The following is an 11,843-nucleotide window of genomic DNA, read 5'->3' as shown; positions in this document are numbered from 1 at the left end:
AACACCCGGAAGCTCCTGGTGTTCTTAGACCGCCTTTACGTTGATCTTATCCCTCTACATGAGGGGGGTTTAGTAGGGCCTCACTTGCCGACATATGTGATTGTGTGGGACAATGTCAACTTTCACCGTGGCCCGCTCATCAGGGCGTGGTTCGCTGCCCATCAAAGGATGGTGATGGTGCTCCTAGCCCCATTTCTAAATCCTATTGAGGAGTTTTTTTCAGTTTGGAGCATCGGGCTCTAAATCAGAGGTCCCTCCTTCAAGCAATGGATGCTGCTTGTGAGGATGAAACGGCTGATCATTGCAGGGGATGGTTGCGGCATGCACGGCGATTCTTCCCACGTTGCATTGCAAGGGAGAATCTGTGGCCAGACAGACGTGAGCGTGAGGCTGAGCAGGAGAGTGAGGACGAATACTGAAGACTTCCTTTCCTTCTGTATGTTTTGTTACAGTACAGTAGTGTAGGCTATACTTAATTTTAGTTTTGATGTTCTTTTTGTTTGACAGTGTTTTATGCTGTACACATTTTCTGTTTCTGTTTTGCAATTACATACTGTAACAATTTCCATGACATGAGTCCAATACAGTTCGTCATGTGAAACCTTGTTGGCTCCTCTTGAATTTGTTTCTGTTTGATACACATAGTATTCTGGAAAGAAAACATCTACTACAGTAACCATTCAGTGTCAAGCCAAGATTGAAATGTGCACATGAGGGATATTTCTATGGTCCACTGACATACTGGCAAAACATCTAAACGTTTTGACCTGCAGTGCTTAAACAATGCCAAAGGGACTTTTCATTTTGGGGGCACTGACTATTAGTATGATAAAAGGAATTAGTTTTAATTGATGAGTTGTCAGTTTTGGGAGAGATATGACCTTTTGCAGGTGAGCCATAGTGTTTTGATAAACCATCTAGGTTATTTTGGCAAATATATTTAAAGCTTGGAGAATGTCCTTTTCTTTTCGGGAAGGAACTTTTCATTTTGGGGGCACTGACTATTTTTATGAGAAAATGATTTGGTTTTGAAGCTTGACTTAACTGTTTTGGGTGAGATATGACCTTCTGAAGGTGATCTATGTAGTTGTGCTGAACTATATAGGCTATTTTGCCAAATGCACTAAGAGCTTTGAGAATGTAATTTCGGTTTCGTGAAATTGCCCAAAGCAATGGATAAAAACTGTAATGCAGCCGTGGAGGCATTGGCTATTCGCTTTTACTATTTACCTACATATCTTTTGTACACTGTAATCACATTTTTTCCTCACAATCATGATGTAAGGTTTTGGAGTGGAAATGGATGGTTATAGCTCAAGAAGTTTGAATTTTCAAACAAGTAATCATTGGGCCAATCAATAGGTCTTTACTGTACATACATATAGAATTATATCACAATTAGGTTACAAGGCCATTGAAAGAAGTATGATTCACAGAGCAATTTGAACATCTGTCAATGAACAGTTCTGATATGAAATATATACAGCTCTTAACATTTGTATAAAATATTTACATGTGAGGCAATAATATGGCAAAGGGTAAACACCTTAAAAGTCAGAACTACAGAATTAATGTTGCACAAACGTTTTTCTCTGTGTCAGGACATATATGGTTAAATCATACTGTGACATGCTGGCTGGCCAGTCCCCTCAAACAGCTGCGCCGTGATTTGTGTTGAAGGATACCACAAAGAAGCAGAAGAGCGGAGTGGAGTGAAAGAGACTGGGAAAGAAAGACGTGCCAATGAGAGGGCAGGACTGCAGACCATGGATCAGTTTCTGTTTCTGTTTTTAAAAAGGAAAAAAAAAAGATTAAATGATTAATAAATGTGGCTGAAGGATTTCCAATCCTTACAGCACTCTCCAATGCCTTTCCTCTTTTCAGATATTGATGGAAACATCAGAGACTACTCATGAATACATGCAGAGACAGGCCGTCTCTTACCTGGTGCTGGTTACCCACTCTCTCTTCAGTCAGATGTCATCGTCTGTGACGAGGCAGTAGAAGTCGTTGCGTGCTGCGTAGTTCCGCAAGCCGAGGTCTGACACATCTATGTCTGAGGGCCGGCGCTCAGAGGAGAGGCCAGGGGCCACAGGCAGCACCGGAGCTTTGGACAGCTGGGTCTTGTACACTGGCAGCCGGAGCCCTGCAACACAGGACGAACTTTATGTCAATGTCAAATACCTGTCAATACCAAACCCCAGAGACACACTGATTCTGAGACACACACACACACCTGGCCCCGATTTGACACAGACTGATGTCGAATCAATTCCATTCTGACCTTCTATGTGAGAGGCCACCCCCACCCCAGCCCTTCTTACCCAGGTCTCCAGCGGGGTCAGGGTCCGGCCGGCAGTCCAGGTAATCGGGTCGCAGAGTGAGCATGGGGTCCTTATCGTCCTGGAAGAGTGTTTGGGGATCCCCAGAGGATCTGATGGGATACGTCACCTTACGGGGCATCACCAGCGCCAGCTCCTTCCAGAACGAAGAGGAGGGGGTCTGGGAGGGGTTGTTAGAGAGGGACTGTTACGTACAAGTAACCCGCAGAGCAGAAGTCATTGTCCCTCTACAAATCTACTGTCACTGGAAAATGGTGCAAATGACTCTGGAAGCCCCAGATAAGCATGGGGCGAGTAGGCAGGTTTGATATTCCCTAAACGTATCTTTCTTTGTGTGTGTGTGTGTGTGTGTGTGTGTGTGTGTGTGTGACACTGACCATAGACCGTGGGCCCCAGATGAGTGTGTGTACACGGTGTTGGTGTTCTCTGAGCTGGTGCGCCACCTCCAGATCAAGCTGCTTCTGCTGAGCCTGGAGTGTGATGAAGATTGGCTTCTGGGAGAGCTCCAGCAGATGCCACAGACCCTGCCTAAACACACACACACACACACAAACACACGCACACACACACACACACACACACACACACACACACACACACACACACACACACACACACACACACACACACACACACACACACACACACACACACACACACACATACACACACACACTAACACACACACACACAGACAAACACACACACACACACACACACGTTTAAAAGACACAAATTCTCTCTCACAGTCACATGTACACATAAACATATTCATGTGCAAAACTTGAGCTTGTTTGCTCTCTCAATTATACAGATGCATACACATCTTGGTAGGCAGTAACATCATCTGTCACCTGAAGTTGCTGGAGCACCACTCCTGCTGTAGATATGACTGGGAGAGGACCACAATGAGACGGCGACAGCGACTCACACTCATCACCAGCTCCGCAGAGGGCTCTACGACACACACACACACACACAAAGTATAAGCATTTACACACACACACAGACACACACACACACACACACATCACATCACAACTACTAAAAAACTAATTTACAACAGCATTACACTGTATGTGCAGTCCATTTTTTGGTCAAATTCAGCTAATTGCTCCTCATGGTCCTCTAGCTGTCTGTTCAGTGTTTACTTAAAAACACTTGTGTTCATACACAGTCTTAGCTCCGAAGGGAGGGGTGTAATTTGATTGAGTTGCCAGAAATGTGGACAGCATCTTTAAAAATGTGTAGCTAACGTCACATAATATTTTCATATTAGATTGCCAGTGTGTCTGTCTGACCTGCTCCCGGTAAGATGTCTGTGTGGTTGAGAAGCAACTTATAGCCATATTTGTTCTCCAGGTGGGGCTTCAAGATGAAGTTCACAAACTTCCTGTCATTCTCATCGTTCACGTAAGAGATGTAGGCGTCATACATTTTACCATCTGTGATTTAAACAAGAAAAGCACATATTAAATGTACATGTACACATCATAGTCAAATTCCATGTTGTCCCAGCTCTCATATCTCACAATAAATGGGGGAGGAAAAATATAAAATGACCGAAACTAAGTGATTGATTGAACAACATGTGGGAGCATGGAGCAAAGACTGATAACATTAAATTTCAAAAGAAATATACCACAGGTTGTCTACTCTTTTTCATAAGGATGATAATTCATTTACATAAACATGTCTGTAGTAAAACACTGCAGGATATTGCACTGTCTGTTCATGGCCTCCTCACCATTGATCTCGTAGTCTCCATAGGTGTTCTTGTGCCAGAGTTTGCAGTTGAGGTGGCACCTGGAGTAGAGCAGAGCAGCACAGGCCAGCAGCAGCAGCAGGGTGATGGCAGCCACTACTGTAGCCGTGTGACTGGCGGGATCTAGCAAAATATCTCAACATATTATCACATAGGCTTTCCAATTAAGTTTACTAACAGAATAACAAATGTATTACCAAAACTTGATTTGTGTATGTGTTTATAAGTGTGTTTGTATGTGTGTGTGTGTGTGTGTGTGTGTGTGTGTGTGCGCGTGTTTGTGTGTGTGTGTGTGCGCGTGTGTGGATGTGTGTGTGTGTGCGCGCGTGTGTGTGTGTGTGTGTGTGTATGTGTTTATATATGTATGTGTATATGCGTATGATATGTGTATATCTTTTCCATGCAACGGACATGACTTTTGTGTTTTTTTTTAAGCATTACCAAAGCATTTCTAGGTTTAGAGAAGGACATTCTATGTTTATTAAGTGCAGAATATCTGAGAGCAGTCCTGATCACCAAGACATTATGCATGTACTGGTTTTATGTCCCATGGTAACTAATTCATAAAGCAATTACTGTGCTGGCCTACTTGCACTGACAGTGCAACTAACGTTACGTTTTGTAATCCCTTACCTGTCTTGTGGATTCTGAAGGTGAGAGAGGCATTCCTCACAATGCAGCTGTAAACCCCAAAGTCTGTTGGGCTCATAAGGTTCACCTCCAGCACGCTAGTCACCTGAGTCTGGTTTCCATGATGACTTGGGTAGATGAAGGCCACATGGCACAATAATCCTCATTATTATACAATCACATCACTTCCTTTTAGGTCGGCACAAGGTTACACACTTTATTTTCTATCTGCTGTGTGCTATAAAGATCTTCAGTCATCACTCTTTCCATTTGAAATATTCAAACATTAAATGTGAAATCATGCAATTTCATTGAAAGAGTAAGCTAGTTTGGTGACCTTTAAACAGGATAAAATATGTAATAGTCCTAGCATGTCTACCACTCCTGCTTATATTTCTCCTGTGCCCACCATTCAGTGGTGTTCCAGGTGTAGCAGCTGGCATTGAGGAGTGCCCCTTCCCTTAGCCACTGCAGCCTGGAATCACAGCTGGGGTCACTGCTGTTCCAGGCCAACAGAACAGTGCAGTTCAGGATGATGGTGGAGTCCTGGGTGCCCCAGATCTCCGAGGACGAGCTGGGGTCAAACTCCGGTGGCTCAGAGCAGGCAGATTCTGAGAGACAGAGCGAGAGAGAGGGAGGGAGGGAGAGACAGAGAGAGAGAGAGAGAGAGGGAGGGAGAGAGAGAGGGAGAGAGAGAGAGACAGAGCGAGAGAGGGAGGGAGAGAGGGAGGGAGAGAGAGAGGGAGAGAGAGAGAGACAGAGCGAGAGAGAGGGAGAGAGAGAGAGATAGAGAGAGAGATACGGAGCATTGGTAGGTGAGGGAAGGTATATCAAGCATCTGTGTGTGAGTACAGGTGTGTATTCATGAGTATTTGAATGCATTTTTGTGTGGGAGTGAAAAGGGAGGGAGACAGAGAATGTGTGTGTGTGTGTGTGTGTGTGTGTGTGTGTGTGTATGTGTGTGTGTGTGTGTGTAAGAGGATGTTCATGAGGTTAAAAACCAAAGATTTCTTTATTAGTACATCTGAGGCCGCTGGAGGCAGTGGCCCTGTATAACCCACTGGGCTGAAACCTGATCTAGCCAAGCATGTGAGCTTAGCAGTGATGACAGACGCACCCTTTCCAAGACTTATTAATGAAACTCAGAAAAATGCTTTAAAAATGCTCCCTAACATCTGATGTATGTCTCTGCAGTAAGCCTTCATACTGCTTTCAGAAGTCACAGTGAGGACATAATCAGAGGTGTAACTTATATGGCCTAGGTGTGTCCACTCTACTTGTGTTGCGTCTTAAAAAGCTGCTTGCCATAAAAGCACTGAGATCTATTTACAAACCGTTCCAACTAGAATGATGAGTGGCATTGAACGTTACATAGTGAAATAACTTGTTGCATACTTCATTCTCTTAAAATATACACCTGTATCCTCAGACTTTGGCATAGACTTTTACACATGCCTCTTGTTTATCTCCTGACCAGACCATTACCGGTGTTTATGAAGTGCTTGTGACAGCACAATATGTTGCTCTTTAAAAGATGTTCATGAAGTCAGATAACCCGCATTCACAGTTACATCTGCCGTGGCTTCTGTTTGGGGGGGAAGGGAGGGAATACAAACAACCCTGTCCTGCTGTAGTCACAGAAAAAAAAGGTTTTCATTCTGTTAAAAGAATGATTCATTGAGTTCTTGTGAAATCCTTTAGTTTAATATGGTATGCAGTGGGCTGTTTCAAATTCAGGGGGAAATCTGACCAACACAATAACTTTCAATTGGTGTTTTGAGTTTTGTGTTTATAACCAACTTCATAACTATGCCACCATCGTCAACATTTGTCAAAGCAGCAGTACGTAGTTTTGGTCTAAAACTAGCAAGCTAACGACCTAAAGTGCATACAAAAAACATGTAAACACTAACAACAGCACCTGACAACTGACACCGACAAAACCTTGATAGCTTGCTAACTGGGCCCTGTTCGGCGTACAACTGAAGCTAAGATAATTAATTTAGCTCGCAACTGGAGATTAACTAGCTCGCTAAATGAGAACAGGCCAAGCCGGTCTGGCGACGGGCGCTAATTTATTTTAACCTCAAGTTAATTTATCTCGTCAGCTAAATTGCGCGTGCACGTCTTGCTTCAAAAGGCAAGAAAGGTCGATCCCCAAAACCATGATTTTTTTGAAAGGTACAATGGTCTAAACTCAAAGAAAAAGACTATTTTTTTTCTCCGATAAGGCAGGATATGATCATGAACGCGTTATGAAGAATTCAAGACCATAATCATGTCAAAATTCGACACTCCCGCGGCTACCACAGCGATATAAGAAACTGTCTATAAGATGTATAATACGTGACATCTTTTCCCTTCACAGAAAGGTACTATGGTGCAGCGGGTTTAGCGTATGGTTTGCATACTGTAGATCACTGGTTCGACTCCCCTCACCCTCGTAGGAATTGTAGTTTTAAATCGCTTTGAATAAAACCGTCTGCTTAATGTGAATGTATTAATAAGAAATTCAATACATTTAAGCAATGAAAAGAAATTGTGTCTATTTCTCTCTTCTTATCATGCACCCACCTTACCATCCACCTCCACCATTCACTACCGCACAAACACTAGACACGTTTGCAAAACTAAACGTTTGCAATGATGTAAGTTAAAGTAGGTAAAACAACTTTAGCCAATATCTATTTGGGTTATGTGCTCAAATTTCCTGGGATCAAAGAAAACGTTAGTATTCATGTGCAAACTAAAAATCACGTCTCAGGCTGCACATGAAAGTTATTTCGGGTTTATCAACTGTACCAATGTCTCAACTGTACAATAGGCTACCACTGTCATATAATTATGAGTGCTTTGTTCTCCGCATCGCCGACATTACAAAAATGAAGGCTACCACTCGCAAGAAAGTGATGACATTCAATGTTTGACGGTGGTGTATGCAGTGGCGGACCTAGTCATTTGGGGGCCTAAGGCGAAAACATAGCCAGGGGCCCTCTTCATCCGTCCTTTTAATGCAAAAAAAAAAGGGCCACCTCAAAGCAGGGGCGGACTGGGGGGAAAAAGTGGCCCGGGAGTTGTCTGTCAGAGCGGCCCACTTAATATACGGCGCGTTGCCCGCTCAATGTATGCAAAATACCCATACACTTAACATAATTTTGGATGATTACAAAGAAATAACATTATATATGTTTTTTAATAACATTTGGATCCACAAATTTGCCTGGATGGACACATGGAATAAAATGATACTGGCTATTGTAACACTCCAAGGAAGGTAGGGCCTATAGTTTGCTAGATGAATATGCTTAACTCTGGGCTAGTATCAGATGGTTAGGCCTATATGTATAACTACAGAGCCTTTAGGAATAAATGTCAGCAGAGAAAGAGTACACAATTTTTTTGATAATGATTAGGGCGACCTACATTAAGCAATATCATTTTTTTTGTAGGCTGATTAACTCATACAGCAATACCTTTTTGTATAGTAGATGGCAGCACACAATCAAAATATTTCCCCTCTACCTACATAGCTACAGTAGCTAGTTATATGGAAGAAAGTTGCATTCAGGAGCCTTCATAAGCAAACATGATTTGGCTCCGCATTAAATTATCCCACTTTTTCATTATCCACATGTCTCAAATGTTGTATGATGCAACATAGCTTTACAGGACACATAAATGTCCAGTAACAACGTAAAGAAGGGGGCAACATATAAGTCAAAACCAACTATATTTATTGACTGATCTCGAAAGTATTGGCTTACAAAAGCTAACTAAGTCTTCACAAAGAAAATAACTCAGTGTTAGGGCAAAAAGCGAACATTCACACTGTACAACCTATGAAAAGTGACAGCGGTAGCCTACAAATAAAGAAATACAGACCGCGTTAGCCACTTGTATGAGCGCTCTAACTGGGCCCTGTTCGGCGTACAACTGAAGCTAAGATAATTAATTTAGCTCGCAACTGGAGATTAACTAGCTCGCTAAATGAGAACAGGCCAAGCCGGTCTGGCGACGGGCGCTAATTTATTTTAACCTCAAGTTAATTTATCTCGTCAGCTAAATTGCGCGTGCACGTCTTGCTTCAAAAGGCAAGAAAGGTCGATCCCCAAAACCATGATTTTTTTGAAAGGTACAATGGTCTAAACTCAAAGAAAAAGACTATTTTTTTTCTCCGATAAGGCAGGATATGATCATGAACGCGTTATGAAGAATTCAAGACCATAATCATGTCAAAATTCGACACTCCCGCGGCTACCACAGCGATATAAGAAACTGTCTATAAGATGTATAATACGTGACATCTTTTCCCTTCACAGAAAGGTACTATGGTGCAGCGGGTTTAGCGTATGGTTTGCATACTGTAGATCACTGGTTCGACTCCCCTCACCCTCGTAGGAATTGTAGTTTTAAATCGCTTTGAATAAAACCGTCTGCTTAATGTGAATGTATTAATAAGAAATTCAATACATTTAAGCAATGAAAAGAAATTGTGTCTATTTCTCTCTTCTTATCATGCACCCACCTTACCATCCACCTCCACCATTCACTACCGCACAAACACTAGACACGTTTGCAAAACTAAACGTTTGCAATGATGTAAGTTAAAGTAGGTAAAACAACTTTAGCCAATATCTATTTGGGTTATGTGCTCAAATTTCCTGGGATCAAAGAAAACGTTAGTATTCATGTGCAAACTAAAAATCACGTCTCAGGCTGCACATGAAAGTTATTTCGGGTTTATCAACTGTACCAATGTCTCAACTGTACAATAGGCTACCACTGTCATATAATTATGAGTGCTTTGTTCTCCGCATCGCCGACATTACAAAAATGAAGGCTACCACTCGCAAGAAAGTGATGACATTCAATGTTTGACGGTGGTGTATGCAATAAATGACTCGAGAAAGTCTTCTAAATTAATTATTCCTTGTCGGGTGGATCGGTAGCGCTCATACAAGAACTCATCATGATGGAAAAATGTATCTTCTTGGCGATCGCAAAGAACTCTTCCTACGCTAATCAAACTATGACTCCTTGTCAATGGGATCCCTCCTTTTGGCGTGGGTGTGGCAAGTTTAGCCAGCTAAACTTTGCTTAGCCTGCCCTGGAGCAGGCTAGGGCGTAGCGATTAATTTCCATGGAAATTGAGCAAAAGTTGCTACGCCGAATCCGCTAAAACGGTGTTGTCTTTTTTTAGCCTGGAATTTAGCTCGCTAAACCGCTTAGCGAGCGTCCCCGAACAGGGCCCTGGTGTCTTTTGTTGATTGGCAGTTGGCAGTGCCATTCTCTTTCATTTTTGGTCGGTTGCTGCACAGTGCATAGCCTGGGCGGTAAGTGGGAACAACAAAGCCACATTTAACCTCTAATGCTTTTCAGACACTGTTTTGCATGGAGGCATTTCCCTGGTACTGCTGACCCTGTGCCTGACGGCAAAGTTTTGTTATTGGTTAGAGTAGGGAGGAGCCTGAGGGTCCCGGTGCTAGGCACTGGAGGACGATGCTGGCGTAGGCAGCGTTAATGGAGTGTGAAGGTGAGTATGTGTGTGTGTGTGTTTGCTTTAGAACGTTCCCATTGCATAAGGGCACATTAGAGAAAACAGGACCCTGGTTTTGGTGTCATGTGACAAAGTCAATATGGAAAAGCAAGGGTTGATTTCCAAAAGAGATGACATTTAGAGGTTCAGTGGAATTGTGCAGCTCTACCATTTAAAGATAGTTTTTGCATTCCAAAAGAAAGCACTGAAGTAGCAAGTAGAGAGGGGAATTATGACACAACAGAGCTTTTGTGCTCCGACAATGGCTTTTCATATTTTTATATGAAGGGAAGTCCAAAGTCTAACAACAAGTACGTCTATAGGGGCATAGAGAACTATCTAACACTAACTATAACCGACTAATATAGGGCTAAGAAGCGAAAACTGCATCACCTTGTGTTGTCCCTCAAATCCACTTCTAAATGAAGGACATGTTTAGGGTACATAAAAAGATCTGCAGGACCCGGCTCAATGTCACGTTGCCAGCATGAGGACAGGGTTCATTAGTTTACTAATGCCAGTGGACCTCTGCCTGACCAGTTCACTGCTGTCCAGGCCCTAATGGAAAATGCTCTGCCTTGTGTAATTACTCCACAAACAAGAGCCTCCTGTCCCTGCAGGGATTTAAGGTGAAGAGCATCAACGGGGAAACCTCCCTCAAATCTAGGAATTAGACCCAATAATGTCTTATTCAGCAGCGGTAATGGAGAAAGCCCTGAATCCACACTTTTGCGTTATTCAGTAACGAAGGCCTAAACACCATTAGTAGAAAACAGTCATGCCAAACGCAGTCGCTATACACTAGAAGTCAGTCATTGGCCAGTACGTACAGCTTCATATCCGGGTCCGAAGTTCAACGTCTGCCAGCCCAAGAGTACTACATTAGCACATCAGTCATCTTAGGTGACCTACAAGCGTTATGGGACAGTATCATATGTATAAATGCCCGGTCCAAATTTAAAACTATTATAATCAAATATGAATTCCCACATGTAAATAGAAAATAACTTCATACTGTCCGGACGATTTAGACAGTTTCGACAAATAGCCTTTAAAATTAGGCTACGTGCCACGTACCGAAAGAGACTGGAGGTTTTTATTTTGGCTGTTAAAACTGGGTCAAAATACTAAAGTAATAACAAAATACACTTACATTTTTATGAAATACCGACATTCCCCGTTTGCTGACAGACAAACTGTATGTTCAGACATACACAAACTTCAGTTGAACTCTTACCTGCTGTGACCGATATTACGTTCCAAATCACACACGTCCAGAGCAAATGTGCTACAATCTCTTTAGTCCTCATGTCAAATTTCTAATGTAGCCAATCCTTCAATTCAAGTGTCTTCAATTGTGTGGACGTAAATTGTTGAGTGCTTGCACTGCGGAAAGCGCACATCCTATGCTCCGAGTATGGAGTAACCTCGTCAGCCTTGTTCACGTGATATGTCTCACCTGTTTGAAAGCGAAACCATGGGTGGAGGGAACGTCACCACAAGTAAAGAACACCGCAAATAAAGAAAGTGTTACATTTCAAAATTTTAATGTGTACTAAAAGTGCTCTAA

General features: G+C 42.6%; 1 protein-coding gene across 1 annotated transcript; it reads right to left on the bottom strand.

Moving 5' to 3' along the window:
• Window positions 1-1,973: 1,973 nt before the first annotated feature.
• sigirr (single immunoglobulin and toll-interleukin 1 receptor (TIR) domain) lies at window positions 1,974-11,583 on the bottom strand (the record flags this gene model as incomplete). Its single annotated transcript, XM_080842856.1, has 9 exons — window positions 1,974-2,146; window positions 2,325-2,502; window positions 2,720-2,870; window positions 3,197-3,299; window positions 3,644-3,787; window positions 4,090-4,230; window positions 4,741-4,865; window positions 5,147-5,348; window positions 11,511-11,583. The coding sequence occupies 9 exons, from the start codon at window positions 11,581-11,583 to the stop codon at window positions 1,974-1,976; spliced, it is 1,290 nt and encodes a 429-aa protein (XP_080698982.1).
• Window positions 11,584-11,843: the final 260 nt, after the last annotated feature.

The sequence above is a fragment of the Sprattus sprattus genome (assembly GCF_963457725.1).
Source record: "Sprattus sprattus genome assembly, chromosome: 7".
Lineage (NCBI taxonomy): Eukaryota > Metazoa > Chordata > Actinopteri > Clupeiformes > Clupeidae > Sprattus > Sprattus sprattus.
This window is presented reverse-complemented; position numbering and strand designations above follow the sequence as displayed.